This window comes from Pieris rapae, chromosome 5, assembly GCF_905147795.1.
Source record: "Pieris rapae chromosome 5, ilPieRapa1.1, whole genome shotgun sequence".
Taxonomy (NCBI): Eukaryota; Metazoa; Arthropoda; class Insecta; order Lepidoptera; family Pieridae; genus Pieris; species Pieris rapae.
This window is the reverse complement of record NC_059513.1, coordinates 9,642,210-9,667,885: the sequence shown is the minus strand read 5'-3', so window position 1 is coordinate 9,667,885 and position 25,676 is coordinate 9,642,210. Positions and strand designations below refer to the sequence as shown.

The window sequence follows — 25,676 nt, the reverse complement described above, 5'->3', positions numbered from 1 at the left end:
CACAGTGTAGAGAGGAATGGCGGGATTTGGAGGAGGCCTTTGCCAAAAAAGGGCACACAGATGCACCTGAATTAGATTAAAATGAAAAATTGTTTAAATGTATAAAATATGTAATGTAGATTATCTGAATAAAGGCTATTATTATTATTATTATTATAAATGTAATATATCTGTGGAGTGTGGTCATAGATCAGACAATGATAGGTACATTTTTGCATTGACTTATAAATATATCAAATGTTTCATATATAGTGCCTTCAAGATTTCTTAGTAATTTAATTGCTTGTCCTGTAAAGTAATGAAATTGCATTTACTATATCCTGACCTATGGCCACAGATATCTAACTATCGAAATAATAAAAGCAAATAAATGGTAACCATGTCAACAAGACATTTCAAACATATTTTAAACCCTGCAAAACCAAAAAAGGTACATTTTGATACAGATCCAGTGGCTCCATTCGACACCCGGCAAAAAACTTCTGACTAAAATGTGCGATATTAAAAAAAATAGGCCAATATTAATATTTGAATTGGATTGAAGGCAAATTTCAGCTTTTCGTACCTACGCTATTAAAGCAGCAACTGTAATAGCCTGACCTAGTTTTCTCCGTATCTAATTTAAACTTTTAAATTCTTCAACCTAGTAAAATACTAACTTTTTTACGTCTTAATCTTAATCATCAAAATATCATTATGATACATTATATATAATATCTATGGTTCAAATGAGCATTACCCATTTTTATACTTAATACTTATTTTACATATATCAACAAGAAAATTCTGTCTCCTGCTGACAACAGTAACTGAAAATCACTAGAATTATTCCCATAAAACATTTATAATCACATGGGTTTAGAATATATATGCAAATTATAATCACAGCCAATTATAAATTATTCACATGACGATTTTAATTTTTTTGTAAATATAAATTTTAAAACAAATACGAAAATTAAATATTCTTACTAAATGATTATATAATTTGTTAATTCAATAACTGTGTATCTGATAGCTTACAGAATGCATAAAGGCTAGTGTAAATTCGCAATTAAAGAAGCATTTAACCTATTTATAGTACAAATCATAGTATTTTTATTAAAAAGAACATAGGTGGATGAAACCTTTATGATAGGTTAGGAATGGAGTCAAAGTCAAGTCAAATCCTATATATCAGTAAGCGCAAACACAATTTGACACAAAGAGTGACGTGGTATCTAAATTAAGTTAAGTTTTCATTATGACAGTTTATTGAAACCTACGATTCAGAAACGAGAAAATGATGGATTTTGGCATAGAGAAGACAAAGTTCGCGATACCTAGAGTCGTATTAATAATCGTCCCTCAACATAAGACTGAAATGACTAAGCATCATATCATTCTTGTAAAACTCCTGATTATTTCCATGCAAAGTCCGGATGGGGTAAATTTTCGACAGCTCAGTGCACCTGCCCCAACCGCAGCCGGATTGCAGGTGGCACCGGTAACTTCATAAGCTTAAATGATAAACAAATTTATATTTCAAACTGGTTTTAATAAAAACTTCCTACGTAATTTAAAATGAAGGCGATGAATTATCGAGCTAATCTCTCACAGTTATCACAAAAGGTGTGATTTCTGGGAGTGTCAAACAAGGCAAGAATTGTGAGCTACGGGCGGAAGCTAGTTATAGAATATTTCGATAACATTTGGCTAATAAAAATGGCACACATTTAAAATTAAAAATTTCATTCATTCACGAAGTCATATGGTCAAAGACTAATACCTAACGATAGTTGGTCTCGATCTCGAGAACAAAAAAAATACATAGGGCTAGCGAAGAGATATTTCCCAACCAATTTGACTAAAGTTCCTCAATAGTGTATTAATTCTTAAAAGGCATTGGGTTGATAGGCGGCATAGGTATCACTACATTTCGTATTCATTTTCGAATCCTATAGCTAACATAAATTATATACAACAAAATCAAATTATACTAAATATAGAGCGAAAGATGGAATACCTACATAATATAACCAAAAAAGGTTCAAACATTTGCGAAAGAAAAAAATCAATAAAAATGATTAAATACGTTACACTTACTTCGTCTGTGCTGTGATGGTGTGAAAGTGGGAGTGTGTATGTATATGATGCAGGTGATTTAGCGCTATGAATATTGTTGCGCCGCGATAGCTTAAGTTGCTTAAATAAGTAGCGCACACCTTTGACAGCAATAATGTATTCATACAGTTATTATTTTTATGCATATTTGATAAACAAAAATTTGTCTTACCACTGAAACGAGCAACCACAATATAAAAAGGTGACTGCACCAAGATAAATGAGAATGCAAAACACGATACATTGACCTAACGATTGTGATATCGCCAGTGTACAATAGATGAATATATTTGTTATTATATTCTACAATATATGTTCGTTATTTCCTGCATCCGGAAATCATTCACAAGGAGTAAATTACAAACTTAAAGATATTACATCTATACAGGGTTGTATCAACTATATTGTTAACTTATAAACGACAAATTTCTACAGAACATAAATATACTTCTCGTTTCTCACTGTTTGGTAACTTCTGAAATGCCTTGCTCGATTTTTCTGAATTGTGTATAATGTAGTTTATTTATCTTTTTATTAACACTTCGTTGCAGAAATATAATTGACATAAAGGAAAAGGAGGCCAATTGGCCTTATAGCTTTCGCGAGATCTCTTCCACACATCCACTGTGAGAATAAAAAAAATAAGGTATGGTAGAAGGTCAAAAATACACAAGATAAAAACAATATAACAAAACAAATTAATGCAAAAATGATATGCCACTATAACATTTTTTTCATGGCATAAAAAATATACATAGTCCGCCCCTATAACCGATACCAGGTCATGACGATCCCTTGTCCAGGTGACACACTCAGCCACAGTATGCTCCGCCGTGTCATTTGGAGCAACGGATGCATGTCACTTCTACACTTCTTCACCTTATGCAGATACCGCCCAAAGTATCCATGCCCAGGCAATACCTGCGAAAGCCGAAACGTCACAGCACCCCAACGTCTATTCACCCAGTCTTTTAGAACTAGGCGGATTGCCCCTACCGTCGATGCACCAGCGCGGGGCGTTGCAAGATCGTCAAACCATCTTTTAAAAAGAATTTCTCTGGCATGACGCCTCACATGCCCCGCCATTTCCCCCCAATTCCAATTTACTAGTCAGCAGTTACTATACTCGTAAAAAAGCTATCGTTATTTCTTAACACAGGTTTGGAACACGACAAATTAAATCTTACTACATCAATAGTATTACGACAGATAGAAAATATTAAAACAATTTTTGTAGACTTTTCTAAAGAGGAAATGTGAAAGTAATTCGATAATTTGTACACAAACAATCCTTTCCTCTTTGCATTTATAATAAAAACCACTTTATTTCTGCAACAGCTCACATGTGTGTTTGCGGTCATTTAACTTGCCGTGTGTTACGCTCAATACATATGACCCTAATGACTTAAATACGTTGCTGTCGCTATGCAGTTATGATCTCAAGAGATTAATAACTAGCGATATTAGTAAGCTGCCTTATGACGCGAATAATATAAAATTTATTTAAAATTTTGAATTTGAATTTTGAAAGTGTGTGAGGGTACCCACATATTTTCACAGAATTACATATATCTGTTATTTATAGAATAGGACCTGACGTTTTTGTCAATATAGTAGCCTGTTACTAGGGCTGGATTTGGAGGTGTGGAGCAATAAAGTAAGTAGTGAACGCACTAAATAACTTTCAAATCAATAATATATTGTAAAACCAAATACTTACATATATTCTTTTAGTATTTAACAAAAATAATATATATAAGTAAATACAGATCAATGATTTCTGTTAATATTTAAGAACAATTGTTTGTACAGATAGAGGTAAAGGTAGGTACTAGGCGAAATAAAAAAAAAGTCGAAACCTATAGTATGGAGCCGGAGGGACGGGTCTTTCGCCCTGGTTGACCCCGGCCTATAAAATACCAGATTTTATTAATCGACGACTCTAAGCCAGTATCTAATCCGACCGACCTGTATCTAAGTTTGAGAAACGGGACTTGACCCATATTTCAAAATCCAATTCATTTTTTGCCATACTTATAATCGCTATTGAGAATCGTGATCAAAATTTTACCCTAAGGTCTATGAGTATTCTATTTTGAATCGCGCAAATGACATTGAATCGTTTTATTTTAACGTATATTATACGCTCCTTTGAAATGATCCAAAAAATTCGCATTCAGCCAAATTGTCGAATAATATAAATTTTCTGTTGAAACGGTAATTATCACGAAACTATTAGGTAAACTTCGATGTAATACGTATTACACCGAACACCGCCAAATCTGTTATTAGTTCATATTGGACAAAAATATGTTAAGCGTACATGCAAAATTTTTAAGACCTATCCATGACTACCCCAAGACACTCTAGAAAAATTGTTTTGCCCAGAATCAAATTCAGGAACGCCATACGTAGTGCTATGACATGCCACAACAATTAGTAGCCTCTACTTTCCTCCATGCAAAATAGCGTGTATTAACAGATATAAGACATCAGTTAATTTCTTTCTGAGATAAATCAATTTGTCAACTGTCTAAATGTCCACGATAATTATATTATGATGTCAAACAATAATTATAATATACTAAGTAACATACTATCTCAGAAATTTGATTACTACTTAAAATTGAAAACATCTTACATTCGTCTCTCAATCTTCCCAAACTTAACGAAAGTATCCATTTCTGGTGCAGAACTGAGGAAATCATATGGGGAATTAGTGAGTAGTGGACAGTTTGTAAGGAGGACATGCCTCCGATATCTAATTATTTTCAGGCTCATACTGTAGGTCTTAGCAATGCTGGAAGCAGTCCAATGCATTCGACACATTAGAAACGAATTCTGGACAGGATACACATAGCTCCGGTCCGCAGTCGGGCAAGTTGTCGTATGTCGTATAAATCAATGATGGATGAAAGTCGTTTAAAAATGTTACATTGCGTGTAAATAAACGAAAGTTGACGCCATTCTTTGATAAGATATTAAAAATATTAAAAAGTACTTACCATAATTTTCAATATTTATAAATATAATGTACAGGTATTGAAAATAATTTTCGCATGTACATTTAGTCCGTATCTGTAATGTTTATTAATTTCGCAAAATATTTCATGAACTATTACTTTTTATGATAACGACCCGTAATGATTCATTTTATCATTATTGTGCCTAAATATTCATTGTAATTACAGGAAATCCCATAATATTGCGTCATAATAACAAGGAAGCACTAAAAAAGTCTATTCAACATACACTATTCTCCGCAAATTGGCAAAAAGTCAAGAGCAAAACAAAGCGATTTTTCACAAACTCAATTGGCTTCTTGTTGTATATATAACATACAGTTTTTTAACACACCTTTGGGAGCGTTCAAGTTTTACGTAAGCAGATTTACTGCAATTAATACCCCCCGTTCCTCTAGTCAGCAAAAGTAAGCAAAGTTCTCAAAAATAAAAGTACTTACCTACATAAACGTATTATTTTTTTGTTGCATTACGTTTTCAAGCATAGGCAATGTGTGGGTAATATGTGTAAAAACGTAAATAATTACTGTTGACGTAATCACCAAATAAGAATATCAAAGACCCCCCCCCCCCCTTATTCCCCCTATAGTGCTTACGTAATACTTGAATGGCCCCATAGAAAACAACCGTTTTATTGAGCGAGTAGCCTTTTCACGAGCACAATTTTTTTAACAAGTAGCACTTGCCTTCATCCGAACGTTTTTTTTATAACCGAGAAGGAAATGCTATATTTGCGCATCCGAAGTACAAAGGCTTCGGGAATATGTATGACTCAACTCAAACTAGTCATCCTCTCTACTACTCAGAGATCCGAGTGAGCAATACCCACTAAAATATATCGGGTGCATCCCCCTACCGCAGTAGACTGCCGGGGTAGCTTTTACCGAGGAAAAATGGATGATAATTACCACACCCCTTTCATACATCTTTCAGCCACACAGTCGCCTTTCTATGGTGGCTAAGAAATTCGAAATCGTTGCCTCCATGAACGCCACAGTCCAACCAAATCCAAGAAAGAGAACAAGTTTAAATAAGTTAGCAGTCGCCTAATAGACCGTAAGGTTTTCACTAAGGTCCTTACTTATCCGAACCTACATCTAGAAGCAAGTAAAAAAGACCGCCGGTAAAACTAACAAATACTTAAACTAGGACAATATTTGCTAATTTACCTCTATACCTTTGGTTTATCACTGAGTATGGTTAAATAGTCTGAACTTAGAAGTATGTTATTACAGTTCTGCAATTTATTAAATCATATTCAGAAACGCCTTTTCCTTACGACTTCTACAAACAAAAATAACTAACAAAAAATATTTATGGCGTCTATTCTATTCGTCTATTACATAGGAATATAAATGGCATAATAATTTAAGCGTGACTTCCGCATGCGTAAAATATCAACATTAATAAGTAGTCATTTATTAGCTACACTAAGGAACAATTTGTGTGACGTTTTAGGTTTTACAGGAAATAAGTCGCAATCGGCTTACTGCTTCTAAATACCAATCGTTACTACTACGAGTCGTATAAATTTATAGAAAACGCATTTCGTTGGCAAAATGTATAAGAAGTATAGTTTTAAATATTTACTTCGGACAGTTTTAGGAAATTTTTGTTAGGTTACAAATAAGTAATATATATATAAAAATCAAACACATGACTTTGATGTTAGATATTCATTAAATTCCAATGTCGAAGATGTGGGGTGTAAGAATAAGAAATACCCATCCTTAGAATAATTAAAAACTTTAATCACGTTCCTCAAAACGAAATTTTATGTTATATTATTTATAGCGATATTAATAAAAATAAAAAAACCAATTGAGTAATCAAAGCGATACTCTACCATTACAATTGCCGCATAATTTACAAATATATGTATTCAATATTGTGGATACAACTAAAACAATATAAAGAAGATTTAGTATCACTCCTCCATAGGGATCGAAAAAAGCACTAGCATTGTTGCACGTGAGTCGATTGTACAAAGTAAACCCTAAAATGGGTGTCTGTAAATGTACTGGAAATTAAAGACATTAAATTATCATAGTTGCTATAGGAACCTGTTAGATCGGTTCTTATTGAGATTACTTGTTTTTAGTAGACATAGGGTATTTTAACTATTTCGTTAAGTACTCATTGACTAATGAAAACTAAGCCAACATAATACTTAAAATACTGTACATTTCAATCGGGTCTCTTTATACGATAATTAATAACAAAGATCTAAAAAGTTTAATAAATACCAAGAGCAGAAGATTTTATAAAAGATTAGACAAGTACAAGACAAGATATGTTTTAAATTTCCAGCTATTACAAAGTTAAATCGAAACAATAAAAATTAGGTTGCTAAATTCGCCTTCGTCCCAGATATCGTAATCGCTTTGCCGAAATGTTCTTATACTGTTACAACATTGGGTATTGCATAATTATATTTAAAGTAGCTAAGCAACATGCAAACTACATATATTCATAAACATTATTGAGCTGCCTTAACCCATATATACATAAGTAATATAATGGGTTTCAAGTTTCAATATTGTTATAAAGGCAAATAGATAATTCTGGTGCCTGCTATCTAAAAATAAATATTGTTTTAAGAAAGGTATGGAGCAAATCTTTTATGTTATGCCCATCAATGTGTGTCTTATTTGAAATATCATTCATAATATAAAATATAAGTTCTATCAAAAGATGTAAATGTGTATTTTCTATTTACATTTATATGAAAAAATTATCAAGACAAAATATAAAGCTGCCTAATTTTTATACATTTATGTCATAGTAAATAATATACTTAGGTCTCTTTGCAGGTGGATCTCCTTAATTATACTCTATTGAAGTTCACAAGAGAGACAAGATTTATTATTAGTTAATCTAACATTAACTAGATTCAATATTAGTTAGGTAGTCTGAATGTGTAAACAAGTTTTATCTTTTAGTTTTATGTTAAATTAATTCTATGGTATTACTTTATTAGCTATAATAATTACAATTTATTTCACCTTTGTAAATATTCTTAAGAATGGTATAACTTATTATTTGATAACATCTCAACATATATTATAATAGGGACAAAATCATTCAAATGTATTTCTTTACTGCACAAATTAGACATTGTATAATGTGAATTTTATTATTGTACACTTATGATAATAAAATGGTAGCACATCTGCAATGAGTGTACATACTATTTTAAGTTCAAAGTGTTGACTGCCATATTGCATTTCAAGAACAGAGTGTTCTTTCTTGTATGTAATAAGAATTTGTATAAAATTGATCAGTCTAAAAAAGTATTATGATTGTATGAATATGGCATGCACAATAAATTTTTCTTTAGTAATATGAAATTGGTCTATATATTTTTTTATTAAGTAAAAATTATTAAAAAAAACTTCTTTAAGTAATAAGATATACACACAAATTTACATCATTATTTATGTAATTCAAAATATAAATACTTTTTACTGCAATTATGTTCACCAAAAGACTGATGCAAAATAATATATTAAAAAGATTGAGTTTCATAATAAAGTACATGGATTGCATATACTTTTTATTTTATATTCTTCTATGGTTCTCTTGTTGAAATTGTAAAAACATTCTTTAAATTACTAATCTACACTAATTATTTTTACCATTGTCACTCTTGTAAAACAATTGAATCTTTAAGTTTATGAATTTAGAGTAGAATACATACTTTTCTCAATTTATATGATTTTATTTTCAATGCTAATGTTATGTACTGGTTAAAGTTGTAAGATTGTTTTAACATAGAAGACATTTTTTGTCCAATAGATGACCTAATTTTCATATAAGGGTAGAGTTCAAAAGGAAGTACTTGTAGTTGATTTTGTGTGCCAATGCACTTAATATAGTTTAAAGAAAGCTTACAGTTTACACTTGGCACAGATTTCCAGATTCAACTTATAGCTTAAACATTTCCCTTTTAATCATGATGTAAGTACTTAAACATTTTCATAATCATAAATTTACTGAAAATTCTTTTAATCATATTTTAATTAAATATATTAAGCATTTATCTGCTCTCAAAATACCTACTACATTGTATTTGTTTCTATTATATAAGTTTCAAGGAACAAAAATAATGTCTTGATTCTAACATGTGGTGAGCTGCATTCAGGTTACAGCTAAAAACATATATGTATGAATATATAAAAATGCATGCAGGTTACATCTTTCAGATTTAATTTATTTCTATGCCGTGCTTCTAATTAATTTATCACTGCCTTTATATTTAAACATCTGACATATTCTTGTTTACATAGGTAGATTGGTAAATTTTACTAGAGTTATTATTGGAATGTTCGCCTCATATATATCTACAAGTTTATATAATTTACATGTACGAAAATAGATTATAATGATTATAAGATATAATTATAAATACTTACTTTTAACCGTGTTAGATTTCCGTCTCGCGCAGCATTATATGTGTTCAAAACGGCTGATTTGAAATCCATGATGGTTCTCTTTGCAACGTAAAACTCATCCAACGTAATATCACTTTAGGAACAGCACTTTCTTCTAAATATAATCATTGGAACATACTCCGTATAACGTGATAAACAAACGAACCAGAATAAAGATCTCAAACACTCCGTCAATACGAACAACTACACTAATTTCACTAACGAGTAGTGGCAGCTACGCGACGTCCACAATCTGCCTTCAAAATTCAAAATGATTTGCTTATTGCTAAACTAAATAACAAATGCTAAACGTTATATCAAGTGTTGCCAGCATTGTACCATAACCCAAGTACAAGTAAATTTGTAAGAACTGCTAAATAGTATAGGAATAGATTAGACAAGTAAGCATCTTCTTAATAAACTTATTTCTACCAAATTATTAAAATAAAGATTAATTTCGATTTAAAAGGTCATTTGAATATAATAAAAGATGAGTTTGTTTCATTAAAAATTTTATTTTTAATGAAACAAACTCATCAAACATATTTTATTATTTTAACAATGTAAAAAAACTACAAATCAACACTAACGTGTTAGGTACTTTATCATTTCTCTTTAATATTTCGTTTTTCCTTTAGTAATAAAATGTCTGTAAAATTTGAAAATTAAATACTAACTGTAGTCTTATATAAAATATACATTATTTTATTTTAAGTAAACTAGTCTATAAATATTAAAAGACATTATTTAGTCAGTATTAAATAATTTTTGTTGAATTGGACATTTAAAAGTTAATCTTACGAAGCACACGACACTATGTTTATCTCATTTATCTAAATTTGTAATAATTATAAATTTACTTTACTTTTTTCAGGATTCTTATTGTTATTATTGCTTTACAAAAAAACAAATTAAAACAAAATTCAAGAATCTACTTTTTGAAAAATTCAAGAGATTCAGAGTAATCGGTTATTGTTTGATATTCCAGGATATTGACATATACAAGTGAGCGAAACACATTGACATTTGACACATCACCTTCAAATATGATTTGTAAACGTTTGTGAATGATGCATGAGTGACAGTTAAAAAATTGCGGCGTGGATTTATGGAGCAGTAATTTATCAGCTATTTTCCAAATATTCATGTTGAAAATTAGACATGGTATTATGAATGCACACAATTGTATCGTTTAAATTGTGTGTAATATTATAATATTATAATAAAGCAAGTGTTTAGCCGTTATTTGGGTAGTCACAAATGTTAAGATAATGATTTTTATTGTGAAAGTTTTTATTAAAAGTTTGTGCATATCATTGTGCTTAGTGTGTTCTTACGGAAAACTGTTTAATGTGTTATAGCATAGGTTAGGGGAAATGCCGCTGATCCCACAGTTTGCACAGTGTGTTACGAGTTGAGACATTAAATTATATGTGTATATTAATTGCGTGTTTTTGATAATAACATGTATCCTACACCTGCGCGGCATCAGGCCGCTGCTGTTCGGGTTTGTATTTTTAATTGTGTAAAAGTTCTGATTTAGTACTTTTCAAAATTCGTTTCGAAAATCATTAGGACTTGGTACTCAACCAGTGTAAACTTTGATTAATGCATTAGTGCAAATGAAGCATTATTATATTTGAAATTCCATATTATATACATATTTTATAAATGCCTATATACATGTTTTGCTGTTTCCCTTTATCTTATTGTTTAATTGCAGGGCCCACAGCCATCGGCTGGACAATTAAAATTTACTATAGCAGATACTTTAGAAAGAATAAAAGAGGAATTTAATTTTTTACAAGCACAATATCACACGTAAGCAATGCTATCCATTTACCTATTAAACTTATCTATATACTATAAAAAATGTTTTTGAATTGTTAAATTTTTTTAGCTGATGTAACAAAAAAAATCTTTGAAGAAAAATAAAAACTGGTAATTTCTAAGAGAGCAAACATTTGTTTTTTTTAAACTTTAAGCATAGGGTCATGCACAAACAATGCTAGTATTTACTTGCAATTACTGGTGTTGTGTTTACTACTGTTGTAATCATGTTCAGTGATTAAAACTTAACATTAACTGTGGTATGTTAATCAGATAAAATTTATTTCCTTTTTATATTTACAGGTTAAAATTAGAATGTGAAAAACTAGCTAGTGAAAAAACTGAGATGCAAAGGCATTACGTCATGGTGTGTATATTAATTATTAATATAAATAGTTTTATACTTTTTAAATTTATTATAATTAAATGTTTCTTTTCCTTTTCAGTATTATGAGATGTCCTATGGCCTTAATGTTGAAATGCACAAACAAGTATGTATATTATGTGTTATTCCCGTTATCTAAATAAGAAATGTGTATAATCAAATGGTGACATTCCAGGCTAAATAGCATATGAATTGAATGTGTTTTAAACTGGTAATGCCATATCTAAGTCATTTAAACAATATGTATATTTCTGATACATTTAAAATATAGAATAGATAAATACATATAGAATTTATGTTTGTATAATACTAAAAAGAATTATATTCAAATAGTTTCTTGATAATTAGCAAGGAACTTGTTTAATGGCTCTAGACGATTATAATACTAACTACTTAAATATTTGTACTTGATTGCATGCTATTGTTACTTTGTTCACATAATAAAAAGTATGATTTGTAGGTAATTAGAATGGACATGGTTCCTTTTCATACAAAGAAAATAATGATTTGTACCCATTGTACATTTAGTACATGAAGATCTAAATCTTAGAACTCTTGATTAGAGGGTGTGATTTCATTAATTTTGAGGTTGCAGCTGTGTGTAATTAATCATCTTGATACCTAATATGTATATAAATATTAAAAGTATCATGTTATTTTGTTTAAATCTTTGTCTTGTTTAGAAAACAGCTCATGCAAGCTTTTGATGGTTACAAACTTGTATTCATATTCCCATCCTGCACAAAGTTGTCAAGATAGTGTTTTAAGTAAATTTGTATTTACAGACAGAGATAGCGAAGAGGTTGAGCGCAATAATAGGACAGGTTCTGCCGTTTCTCGCACAAGAACACCAACAGCAAGTTGCCTCCGCCGTTGAGAGAGCTAAGCAGGTCACTATGTCTGAACTTAATGCTATAATAGGGGTAAGTTTTTTGTTCGTATCCTTGAGAATACAAACAAAATTACTAAACCTAAAGACTCTTTATTAGGTAATTGGTATGAGACTTTCGAAGACATCTTATATGAATGGAAAGTAATACCAATATTCTGATGATGAGTTTTCGTAGAGATCGTACAATATGTTAAGGGAGAAATTGTAAAAATTAATAAAGATTTTTCTTAAATGTTGTCCGCAGCAACAACAACAGCAGGGATTGCAGCAACTGCTTGTAAGTTAGTTAAAATGCTTGGTTTTCGTTTGTGATTAACCCTTTGTGTTATTTAGATTTATGCAACTGCTATTTCATACAAAACTCATTATTTATTTATTATGGAACAATTGTAGAAGTGGTAAGGAGTTGTATTGTATTTTGCAGGAATTCAGTGTCAAGTCAGAATCTTACCTGTAGACTAGCTTTTTATATTAATTGGCCATAGAAGATAGCGCATTGAAACATACTTTTCTTTAAATGCCAGAATACAATTATATTATTTATATTATAGTAAAAAATTAAAAAAATATTTATAAAACCTAAGTAAAATTAGCTTTCGCCTTACCGGATCAATTTGTTATGGATTTTAGAAAGAACATTACTACTAGTCCTTACTTGTTTGTATACAGTTTGTGTTCTATGCCATTAGGCTCAAACCCAGGTTTATAGCAATAGTAGATATTTTTAAGTCGTAAAATGTATTGCAATGTTGATACCGCTGGCAAGAACAAATGTTAAAACATAATAGATTTTGCAGTAATGTGCAATTGAGAAGTCTTATCTAGTGTAAAAATAATTAATTTAGTCACTATTAAATGTTAGTTTTACAGGCTTCAGTTAGTTCAGAATTATTTCACACTTTGTCTGTATTATCTAGTGGTGTAAGTAAATCACATATATGCGTTCACTATCTTGATTTTAATTTTTAATTATCATGTTTATCAGCATTAAACGGCACTTATTCTTCCGTAAATCAGTACATATTAATCTTTCAATTGATGTTTATTATTGGCGGGTTGGATTTTTTTTTGCTACCAATGTTATCAACTACGTGTCACTATGTAATATTTAATTGATGATTAAAATCTTGTCAGTAACATATCAGTTGGATATTTGATGTTATCGTAAGCTAAGTAAAACTAGATTAATTAACAGGCAACTCCGTGCACACTAACTTATTCATTGCGATTGTGTTTTAATGGCGATATTAAATCAATATCTCGGTCATTAATATAACCATTTCTATTTGATATCGACACACTCATAAAACTGTTTTCTTACTTCACATTCCATTTAACATAAGCACCATTCACTTCACGCAGTTTAGCACAGAGCACTTGAATGGCTTTATATAGATTTACATGTTTTGTTGCTATCAACAAGTAGTTGTAGAAATAATCTATGTTTACTATGTTCTCAATTTCCAGTATGCCAAACTGGCTAGCGTATGACCGCCTTATGAAGCCCAGTCTTTTGTATTAAATTAATCTTTTGTCTCTTTCTGTCCCTTGTGTGTTAAACAGACAAATGATTTTTTTTAATTTGTCATACAGAACTACACTAATTAGTTTAGTACCTGGTATGTAAATTTTGCGTGGTGTAGGAAGATCTTGCTGAGATATCTATCATGAACATGCATTCAAATGTTCTTAAATAGTTCATGTTAGCTAGTTAAACATTCAAAGAGAAGTCAGTCCATGCTATATTAGACAAAATTATGAGTTAACAACTATGCCCGTTCCTACCATTTGTTGCGCACAAATCTCCACGCCATGACTTATAACACGGGTATTATCCGTGCATTATACGCATATACTACGGTCATACAATGCTATAATACCCTTACTATTATTCTATCTCCAGGCTGTTCTCATTTTCCTATAATCACTTTCAAGGTAATTGTAGTTGGCTTCGTCATACACTGTAGGTGAAGAAATATCAGGAACATCATTTGTAACGTGAATAAATGACTCGTCAAGATTCAGAAACGAATGGGCGTAAGTCTTAACTCCTGTACCTGAAAAATGTATTGAATTGCGTTATGCGGGAGTGTCGTTTCTGAATCTCTTTGATTACTTGAAGTTTTACGGTATCAGTGTTTGATAGTAGCGTTGGTTGCAGCAACAGATCCACGCCTCAGCGTCACTTCCACATGGTGTTGGAGGTGCCGGTGCGTTGTTAGGCGCTGGGGGTCTTCTATTCCCCGGTGCTGGCCCACCAACAGCGCCACATTTGCCGCCGCCCGCGCATAAGGTAATCCTAAAAAAACTTAGACGCCTGTATAACACCTGTTAAATCATACTTAGTTGTATACACCGATATAGAGAACTCGTCATACTGAGGTGTTTCATATCCCCAATCTTGGTTCAAACATTGCAAAAAATAATATACTTACATGTATTTTAAATCTATATAATCAGGAGTACGCGCCCCTGGACTTATTCTATATTATCTCCAAACGCGTCTTTTGGAAACGCAAATCGAATGGATTTTTAAGATCACATAAAATCACGTAACTCAACGAATAATTAAGTAAAATTAAAATAGGGATTGGCTATATTTGAATTAAAAAAGATATGTGTGTTAACAGTTAAATAACAATAAATAAATAAAATTACTGATTTGACATTTAGCAAGTAATTCCAGCGTGAATTGAAATTTAAAAGTCAAAAATGCCTTTGAAGAAATTCTGAACAACTACTCTTTACAGAAATTAAGAATTAAAATAGTGAGAACTCAATTACATATCCTAGATATGATTAATAACATCGTTGTAGCGAGAAAGCCAATATAGGAATAATTTATAGGTGGAGCTACCACCGCCTTCGGACGTAAAGCCGCCGTTATCAGGTCCAGCTCCTCCCCCTTTATTACCGGGACAGCCTCCACCTAGGGATGATGACCGTCTTGCCTCAAGAGCTATGGCTCAACAGGTATAAATATTTAAATTATATCGTATGAATATACACCCTAATAAATAGAATTAAACATAAGATTTTTCCTTTTTTATATTTCATTATTTATACAAAAATCACTCAACGTTATTTCTATTGCGATTAACTTTTTGTGCCCGCCGACAAAAAATATAAAAACGGCACTACAACCTTTTAGGTCTGGGCCTCAGATTTTTGAGTCTGTTTCACGATAGTTTTGAATCTAATAAATAATACGCAAGTAGTAGATTGATAACCTACTTGCGTATTCTTCGTCTTCTCGTCGTCTTATTGGGTCTAAGATATGTTTATAATGTTTTTGTCCTTCAAGCAAATATTTAATGCACATATGGAAAGAAAGTGCATTGTTGAACAGTCGGGAATCGAACCTACGACCTTAAGGATAAGAGTCGCACACGAAAGCCACTAGGCCAACACTGCTCAAACCGCCGACAAAAATAATACATTTTATTAAATGTTACACTTACTTTTTACAAACATTTATAAATTGCAGATTAAGAGTGATTTCATCCCATGATTTGAGAACTGAACAATTTAGAAGCATTGAATTATTTTACATTATTAATGTATTGTTTATAAGCTGCGTTTCCTATATGAATAAATGATTTGATCGATTGCTTACTCGATTTAATTGCTAATTCCCAGCGTCATTCCGTATCGCCTCACGAACGCGAGCATAAATATCGGCCGCGGTCACCAACTGAGCCGGAACCACTCGACGCCAAACGACGCAAAGAAGACAAGGTACCTGTCTCTGTGTCTAGTGTATGTTTGTATTTCTTTTATCTAGGGTTATAAATTTTACATACGAAACAAATTTTACTCACATACATAATATTAAGAACTAGAAAGCGATAAAAAATGGCCATCGTTTCTCAAGCGGCAGGCACGTTTACTACAATTTATCCTCCCCTTGTCAGTAAAAGTAAGCAAAGCTTTAAAAAAAAAATTTATTTATTTATACTTATTACCTTATGTAAAAAATAGTTTACATAAGTTATAAGTAACGGGCGGCCTTATCGCTAACAAGCGATTTCTTAGAGGTAACCCAAGTGCAAGAAGTGCATGTACATTAAAAGGTGGTCGAAGTATGTTAAAAAAATAAAATATACAAACTACATATAGGTACAAAAGATTCGTTATTAAAGGAATGAATAATTATAGTAAAGTGTTATAAAACTTAATTATAATTTTACAGTAATTTTATGGTCGCGACATTAAAATGGTTGAGAAACGATGGTTTAGCCAGAATTAGTATGGTGAAGCTTAATTAGTTGTGGTAATTAAACACACTTAAAAATACCGTGTGTGTACTTATTTATGTACACGCGTTAGAAGTTATACTTCTTTTGTAGAAAATTGTTAGCATTATTCTACGTTTGTAGAAAAAATATCAGTACCGATGGAAAAACTAAAATGTTGTCTAATGTCTTTAGCTAACTTCAGGGTGTCGGTTTTTTATGACGGTGTGCGCGCACATCGTAAAAATTTACTTTCATACTTCTTTCCTAACGCGCCAAAAGAAGTATAACTTTAAAAGCCCTTATTAAAGATTTTAATACGTCCATCTTATCCAATAAGAACCTTAAAAGCTCACTGACCAATGCTTCATTTGTTCCGGCTTTATGTTTTTAGGCGTTATGTTTTATGTTTAAGTGAAGCGACAAATTGGACTTCGACTGTAAACTTAAAAAAATAATATTTTTCTGATTTATTTCTTATATTGTACACAACAAGGAAACATTATTATAATAATAGATTTTGTGCGGAAAGAAAATCGGCGAGACGGTTACGCAAACTTATATTATTCTTATTTGCAACGCGTCATTTCATTTAGTCGGAATAAGTTTAAGGAATTAATGATTATGAGTTTATTTAGACGATATATTCTTGAAGCCTTCTTGTATCTACAAAAAGTATTTACGAAAACCAATCTAATCGTACGACCAACCAAATTATATTCGTTTTTATTTTTGTCGAATTATAACGACGTAATAGGGTTGTGAACAAAAAAGTAACTTAGCACTGCGACTACCATAAGTCCCTATACGATTCTCTTTCCGCACAGACTACATCAGCGTTATCTTGTGCGAAGTTGATCCTTGTTTTTGTTAAATAAATACTTTCAATGTTAGTAGCATTTGTCATTTGTCTCTTTCTGTCAAATTATGTTTGAGCTGTAATGGATAGAGACAATAGTATTTTACTTAACATTTCAGGATAGTGATGCCGAGAAAAGCGATCAGGACTTAGTTGTAGATGTAGCTAATGAGGAGGAAAGGGGGTCTCCAAGTGTGAGACCTCAGGATGGGGAGAGAACGGAAAATGGTCCTCGACCACCTTCGAGATCGGGGTCTTCTTCTAGCAGGTCTACACCTAAGAGTTCTAAAGATGTAAGTAAGAGAGAGATTGTTATGTGGTAACTGTCGTTCGTCATGTTAATTTTAAAATAAATGCGCAAACGCCGGGAAGAAAGCTATTGAAACTCGACGATCACAAGGCACTACTGACAGATTGACATTGACAATTTATAAACTGTAAAATGTCTATGATATTTCGTAGTGTTGCCATTCCAATATAATAAATGACATCTTGTTAACTGTCTCCGAAATAAAGTAACATAAACTACTTAAAACAATTTGGTATTACAATTTTAATTATTATTGTATATAGCTAACATTTTCTCTTTTGAAACAGCATTTTTTTTAGATGAATAAATGTCTTCGGTGAATCAATTTAATTTAGGGTACTTCAAAAAAACAGCGTACCAAACACCAATTCTTAAAAGACCGACAACCTATTCGCAAGCCTTATTTATTGCCCTAAGTAAGGTATTGAGTATCCGCAGCCATATCATTTTAGATCAGGGAAGCTCCTGCTCGTTTGCGTATTCTTTAAAATTTGCGTATAAAATAATCTAATTGATAATTGAAATGAAGTATATAATTACAAAATTTAAATACATAATTATGTATTTATATCATACTTAATACATATCCATATAATTTGTATATATTGTTTATCTGTCATCTGTTTTGGCTTTCTGTATTGTCTTGGTGTTTAGTTTTATAATATAATTTGGGATATATACCATTAACTTTATAAATGGAATACAAAAAAAATACAGGAGAAACCAGGAACGCCCGGTGCTAAAGGACGCGCTCCAACCCCAACGGGACGGTACGCGTTTCCACCATATGCCGCATACAGAACGCCCTTACCCTACGATGGCCACAGGACCAATGGCATGCCACCTGCCAAACCGTAAGATTACATCACATAATATATTTATTTACATTTTTATTTATATAGCGTACCCGATACGATTGTCTGAAATAAAAAAATACCTAAACCATTCTTCAATCTATAGCAACAAACAAATTTAATCAGTCAGCTGTTTAGGAGGAATTTAATCAGAAACACGTGCACAAAAGATTTATATATATTTATGACTTTGCATTACGAACATGGATTTTAGACTTTTTGTTGAGTTGTTTAAGATTGTGACATAGTTTTAAATATCCTACACTTTGAACTAACCAGATAAAATTCTAAAGTCCCAATAACAAAAATCTCGAAGGTCTTCCTCAAGTTAATTAAGTTTACTTAAGTCTGATTTAAATAATAATATCGAGTTTTGACTGTCCAGAAGTTTTATTTAATGCGTTGTATAAGTGTTAGGATAAGATTCAGAAACGAGAACTAATACTTCTAATACATCTAATACACAAAAAAGTAAACACACTAGATACTACAAAGATTTTCGAGGATTCCCCTCGCTTTGGCATGTCATTAAGGTTTTCTCCCCCCGAGATATTTCCTATTTAACAAAAATCACCAAAACCTAATTTTGGTGTTCGTTTTACTGAATGATACTTAAGTAAAACACCTGCGAAATTTAAGTATTCGTCTGAGTCGGATTCCCTTTATCAAATACAACTATACAAAAATAATTTCTCCATTCGAGCCAGTATTTTTAGAGGCGTTCAGACAAACAAAAAATAAAACCGTATATTGTATATATTTAGTAATTGTAGTATATATCGTCCTCTCATAAGTTACTCAAATTTAAAGATATTTAATTGTTTTCTATAAAATTTCAGTGCATACTCTTACCACACATGCGGTGGGCCACTCCAACCAGTGCCTTTTCCCGCGGACGCCCTCGTAGGTCCGGGGATTCCTCGTGGTGCTAGACAGGTGGCAGCGTTACCCCACGGCGAAGTCGTGTGTGCGGTGGCCCTATCCCTAAGCAGTGGCGCAAGGCATGCGTACACTGGCGGTAAAGGTTGTGTCAAACTATGGGATATCACCAGCCCCGGTTCGCCTAACACCTTGGAACCCTTATCGCAGTTAGACTGTTTGGTGAGCCTCATTTGATTTTTAATATTTATTTATTATAGGCATAGTAAATATATCCTTATATACTATGCCATTACGATAATGTCAACAAAAAATATAATAAACTAAATATATGTTATATACATAAACACAATATGGCTTCTGTGAAATCACTCTTAGAATATATAAATATGTCGATCGTGTCGGAGACAGTCAGTAGCCTTTGATAACGGGGATCTGTGCAACCGACTGGTTCTTGCCCTTGGTATCTTAATCAGTTTCATACAAACGACTTAAAAGTAGATTTGAGGCTGAATATGCATCTTGTAAATAATAAAATGTAAATAAATACTAAGATATTAAAAGTAAGTCCTTGTTCATTCTGTCAAACTGGGTTGATGCTGTGATAATGAGTATTTTTTAAATAAGAGTATAAAACCTTTGTGCGTTAAAATGGGGCATTTTAAATAATTATGATTTTTTTTATTAATAATTAAAATTGGTAATGTTCGAAAAAATTTCTACGTTTGTGGTTCTTTAACCTTTTATTAATCTCATTCCAGCAAAGAGATAATTATATCAGATCAGTAAAACTCCTACCAGACGGGAGGACATTGTTGGTTGGAGGGGAGGCCTCCAATCTCTCCATATGGGATTTGTCTTCTCCAACACCTCGAATGAGAGCAGAACTCACTTCTTCAGCCCCGGCCTGCTATGCCTTGGCAATAAGTCCTGATTCTAAGGTAATTAATAAAAGAAAATTTTTAGTTATCTGAACTCTTTATGCTGTATAACATTTGCACCAACTTTCAATATAGAAGAGTCAATCACTTGAAAAATGTCTAGTAATTTTCTTCATAAAAGAAATTCTTTTAAAAGTATGTGAAATTATATACAATATAAATTATTAATTTGTATTTTTGTTTCTTAATTACGTTTATATAACATATTTTCATATAGTCCACACACGGAACGCACATAACAGATCTTAAACTCCTGTAACCTACTTGTTTTTTTATCCAGGTTACAAAACAAATCCATACAAGCTCTTATTGTTAATTAAAGAAAAAAAGTAGATCCTTTTAATATTATTTTGTCTATGGGCAGTTAAAGCCTTTCTCTTTGTAATATAGTCTTTTTAATAAGTCTTAAGAAATTAGACTAAAAGGTATTTTAACTATTTTTATATTTAGCCATTTTATATTCGAAACTGGGAGAGGTGTTTTTTTATAATTTACATCTTTTAATGAATTAAAATCGTTTCATTAGTTTGGGGTTTAATATTCCGATATATGAAATTATTAAGCTTATTCGATTATGGATATTAGACTGCCTGTTAAGAAAAAAAGAACATCAAGCATCTGTATCTATTATACAGAAATTTAAGGCCATAGCTAAAAGTATTTACCGCCACTGGACCACCAATATAATAATATAAGATATAAATTATATTAATGTTTATCAACCATTTCAGGTGTGCTTCAGCTGTTGCTCCGATGGCAATATCGCAGTCTGGGATCTTCATAATCAAACTTTAGTTAGGCAATTCCAAGGTACTGAACATTATTTTTATTTATAAAATATGTAATTTTACTAGGGATTTTTTTTATTGAAGTGAAACTTATTAGGCGCATTAGGGTAAAATTATTTAGGAACGTCACGAAGATTTGCAGCGTTTTTGTTGAAGAAAAGGGAGAGACCGATTGAGAAAGAGTGAGAAAGGGAGATCGAGCAAAAGTACACGCTATTGGTTGATATATTCGTTACATATTCGAAATAAATTTAGATGAAATTCTGTCGCATAACATCTTGTGCAGTAAACGCAAAATTATCTTATATAGTATAATATATTATAGAATATAGATATACAAATAGATAGAGTGATCATATATTGGGGCTTTTACTTCAGTGATAATTAATTTACAAAGAAGTTTCACTTCTGACATGTGAACTTTGTACGCACGTACTTTTTGTTTGGTAGTACATATTTATGACTTAGGTCATAATAACACATCTATTAACCCCCGGCGGGGTGGCGGCCTCTAATGATTTTTTGGTCTGCCGTTTCGTTTTGGGCCAGTCAATTTGAACTCAAACTCAAATTAATTAATTCATATAACATAGTCAACAGAAAAGATGTTAAATTGATTTAAAATTTACATTTACTACCAGTTCGCAAGTCATGGGCGTAGAGCGGACAAGACTTCGGTTACTCTTTGACTACCTTTCATCTGTGTAATGGGCCCGGTTAATTTCCATTTGATATTTTATTTACATGAGAAACTTAATATTAATATGTATATATTATATATGTTCATTCGAACATGCATCTTTAATGCCTTTTTCAATTTGTCAAACACTCCAATATTGCGAATTTGAGATGGTAATTGATTAAATAATTGCACACCCTCATACCTAATAGATTTCTTCAAATAATTTGTACGCGGCTTCGGCAAGATAAGCAAACTCGCTCGACGAGTATTGCGTGTCGTTGTGTATTTGATTTTTTTAAACGACAAGCAACTATGGATAGAGTTATTAAAAATTTTTTTTATTAAGATACAGGTGCTATATACATACAGTTGTTTAATTGTCATAATTTTTTCATATACCGACTACTATCTAACGTATATCTACAGGTCACACGGATGGTGCATCTTGTATAGACATAAGTCCGGACGGAACCCGACTATGGACGGGTGGGTTAGATAATACTGTGCGTTCCTGGGACTTGAGAGAGGGAAGGCAACTGCACCAGCACGACTTCTCAAGTCAAATCTTCTCGTTGGGATACTGTCCTACAGGTAAAAATATTTAATATGTATTACTGACTCTCATCCCTGAGGGTATAGGTTCTTCTCTTTTCTCTTCTTTGTGCGCATTTAGCATTTGCTCAAACGGTGATGGAAAACATCTTCAGGAAACCGTTTACAATCTATTTACGTCAGACATCAGCCAGCAAAAAAAGTATTTATTTATTTATTTATCCTTTATTGCCTTATACAAAAACACTCGTAACAAAAATGAAAAAATAAACAGTTACAAAAGATATAAGGCAAAGGGCGGCCTTATCGCTTACAAGCGATTTCTTCCAGGCAACCCTAATGAGAAACAACGTTAAAGAAACATCATCAGAGTGTCATTTATTTTATTTTATTAAATATCGATCTTTAATTAACTGTCTAGAGATTCCATTAACTCACTAATTTTAACTACTTGACTGCTAAATAGATACAATTGTCACCACTTTATTTATAATATTTTTTTATTTTATTACTTATTATTACAATAAATATTTTGTTAACTATATGAAATAATTCCAGGTTCCTGGTTGGCCGTGGGCATGGAGAACTCCCACGTGGAAGTGTTACACGCGGGCAAACCCGATAGATATCAACTAGTGTTACACGAGTCTTGTGTCCTCTCACTAAGGTTCGCGGCGAGTGGCAAGTGGTTCGTGTCCACGGGAAAAGATAATCTACTCAACGCCTGGAGAACGCCGTATGGCGCTAGTATATTCCAGGTATTTAACACAAACATAGATCACAAACACACAGATGTCAAACAGTTAATAAAATGTGTAATAATAATAAAAAAAATTACAAGTTCAAGTATGCAGATTTACAGCAAAAGTTTCATGTAACAATAGAATCAATTAATCTTGGTATGACTTGTACTTTCGAAGAAATTTGTGGCCAAACATACACCGGATTCAGCACATACTTGGATCTTTTATTATAAAATATCAAATTTCATATCACACACGTCAACTTTTTTACTGACGTCAATTGGGATAAATGCTTTCATTGCTAATTGGATTGCGACAGTCAAGGGATCCTGCATCCAATTCACATCCAGGGACTTTTCTAACATATTTGTTTTTTATATGTTACAGAAAATAAATTAAGTTTTTGTTTTAATTTTATTAATTGAAATTTTCAGTCAAAGGAATCCTCTTCGGTGCTCAGTTGTGACGTGTCATCAGACGATAAGTTCATTGTGACGGGCTCTGGAGATAAAAAAGCGACAGTTTACGAAGTTATGTACTGATGTACAGTTTAGTTAAAAAAAGCAAGTTTTTCACGAAATTATATATTATATGACTATGGTTACCTGTGTGAATTGATAGGGTTCGTTCTCGGCTGTTTCCGGCTGATAGCCTATCAAGCTTACCCTACACAAAAAAGGAGAAGGATATTTTAGTTTACTGCCAAATGACAAGAAAATGTTTTAATGACCAATGAAAAACCTTAGTATAGCAGGGTTTTAGCATTTAGTTTTCGGTTTTAGTAGAAATGTCTAGATTTCTTTAAAGCGTCCATTAGTTTTTAGTAAATGGTACAATATCAGTCAATGTTTTTAAATATATTATTTAGAAAACTGCCTCTCTGTAAATTAAAAAAGGGATTGTACGTTATTGTATGCAATCCGTACACATGGGATCGCGTTAAAACGGTAGTGGCGATCACAATCATTATTGTGTTTTCATATAAATAAATGATTTCAATATTTTGACATGATTTTTGTGCGTCAATATGATTGTAGTGTAAGTTTATTTTGTACCAAGCTATTTTAAATAGCTTTAATTTTGACAAGGGATAATCCTAACCATAAATTAGCAGAATGCACTTTTATTTTTCAAACAATTCCTTAAATTGAATCATAGATGATCAATGTACAATGATCTAGCGTCTATTAAAACCTGTGACCATAAACCATGTAACATTGAGATATTTGTACAAAGTAGATTCATTTTAATCCAAAGTGTATCATTTAAAAGAATGACATATTTTTGGCATTTTTGCCCTTAAATAAATGTATCATGTTAAATGGGTTGATATGTATTAACAATTTACATTGACAGTTTGTCAACGCATTTTGACATGATGTCAACGCGTATTGACATGATGTCAACGGGTATTGACACCGTATCAATGTAGAATGATTAATAAATGTCTGTTATCTGTGTATATTTTTATAAATTTATTTTTAAGTTAAGTTGCACCTTTAATGTACGAGATTGCATATATTTTGTGTAATCAAAATTCTTGAACTTATTTTTATGTATTTTTACAGACTGAATTTGTAAATAAAAATATTTTCGACATTCGGTGCATTTTTCAATTAATTGTAGTTAGATTGGATTTATTTGATTTGTTACTTTATAAATAATTTAAGTATGGTGTTGCCAGTGATTAAAATCAAGTACTACTTTAGGATCGTGTAATTACAGAGACTGAATTATGTTTATGTCTAATTTGACTTACATGCTCGAAAGATCTAAAATGTTTTCATAAAATTATGAATGTAATTTTTCATTAAAATGTTATTTTACATAAAGCTTTTTTAATTTATCATTATACTAAAAAAATTATAAAATTTCCCTGAGTAATGTAAAAGATTCCGCAATATAAAAAAAGTGTCAGGCCCTGCAGACCTGCAAAAAGTTGCTACTACCTTACGAAAAACTTCTAGAGGAAGTATAACGAAAATTTCTATATTTATACAATATTTAGATTCTATATTTGCATAGGTGTACGTACTGATATATGAGAGCCTTGTTCTCTATCTGGTTGGCACTAATCAAAATACTTAAGCAGTTCGGTTTTACCAACCTGCGCGGGCGCACATTCGTTGCCTCATCCTTAATATATTATACTTAGGACGAGATCTGG

General features: G+C 31.7%; 2 protein-coding genes across 10 annotated transcripts in view; one reads left to right on the top strand and one right to left on the bottom strand.

Annotated features, from left to right (window-relative positions):
• LOC111003539 (protein fem-1 homolog CG6966) overlaps positions 1-9,847 on the bottom strand; it is a 70,504-nt gene extending 60,657 nt beyond the window's left edge. Inside the window, exon 1 of the mRNA XM_022274118.2 lies at positions 9,542-9,847. Coding sequence (XP_022129810.1) covers positions 9,542-9,610 — 69 coding nt within the window. The 5' untranslated portion in view covers positions 9,611-9,847. The remainder of the gene's footprint in view (positions 1-9,541) is intronic.
• Positions 9,848-10,628: 781 nt separating this feature from the next.
• On the top strand, positions 10,629-25,341 carry LOC111003558 (protein groucho). 9 transcript variants are annotated; one of them, XM_022274143.2, is made up of 17 exons: positions 10,629-11,066; positions 11,283-11,380; positions 11,693-11,756; positions 11,836-11,880; positions 12,560-12,664; positions 12,911-12,943; positions 14,834-14,959; positions 15,514-15,639; positions 16,306-16,425; positions 17,880-18,053; positions 18,788-18,924; positions 19,764-20,025; positions 20,565-20,744; positions 21,476-21,554; positions 22,641-22,805; positions 23,325-23,524; positions 23,944-25,341. In XM_022274143.2, exons 1-17 carry the CDS (start codon positions 11,025-11,027, stop codon positions 24,049-24,051), a joined length of 2,064 nt encoding a protein of 687 aa, XP_022129835.2. In that variant the 5' UTR covers positions 10,629-11,024; the 3' UTR covers positions 24,052-25,341. The 9 variants fall into 9 exon arrangements, with proteins under 9 accessions (XP_022129835.2, XP_022129833.2, XP_022129830.2 ...); XM_022274141.2 differs by having other exon boundaries at positions 14,828-14,959; XM_022274138.2 differs by having other exon boundaries at positions 12,560-12,697.
• The last annotated feature ends 335 nt before the right edge of the window (positions 25,342-25,676 follow it).

What these genes read in the sequence shown, in the direction of transcription:
- LOC111003558 (XM_022274137.2), top strand. Translation starts at nt 11,025, where the DNA reads ATGTATCCTACACCTGCGCGGCATCAGGCCGCTGCTGTTCGG. An exon ending in ATCAGGCCGCTGCTGTTCGG is followed by an intron (nt 11,067 to 11,282) that starts GTTTGTATTTTT and finishes GTTTAATTGCAG; the next exon opens with GGCCCACAGCCATCGGCTGG. An exon ending in GTTGGGATACTGTCCTACAG is followed by an intron (nt 22,806 to 23,324) that starts GTAAAAATATTT and finishes AAATAATTCCAG; the next exon opens with GTTCCTGGTTGGCCGTGGGC.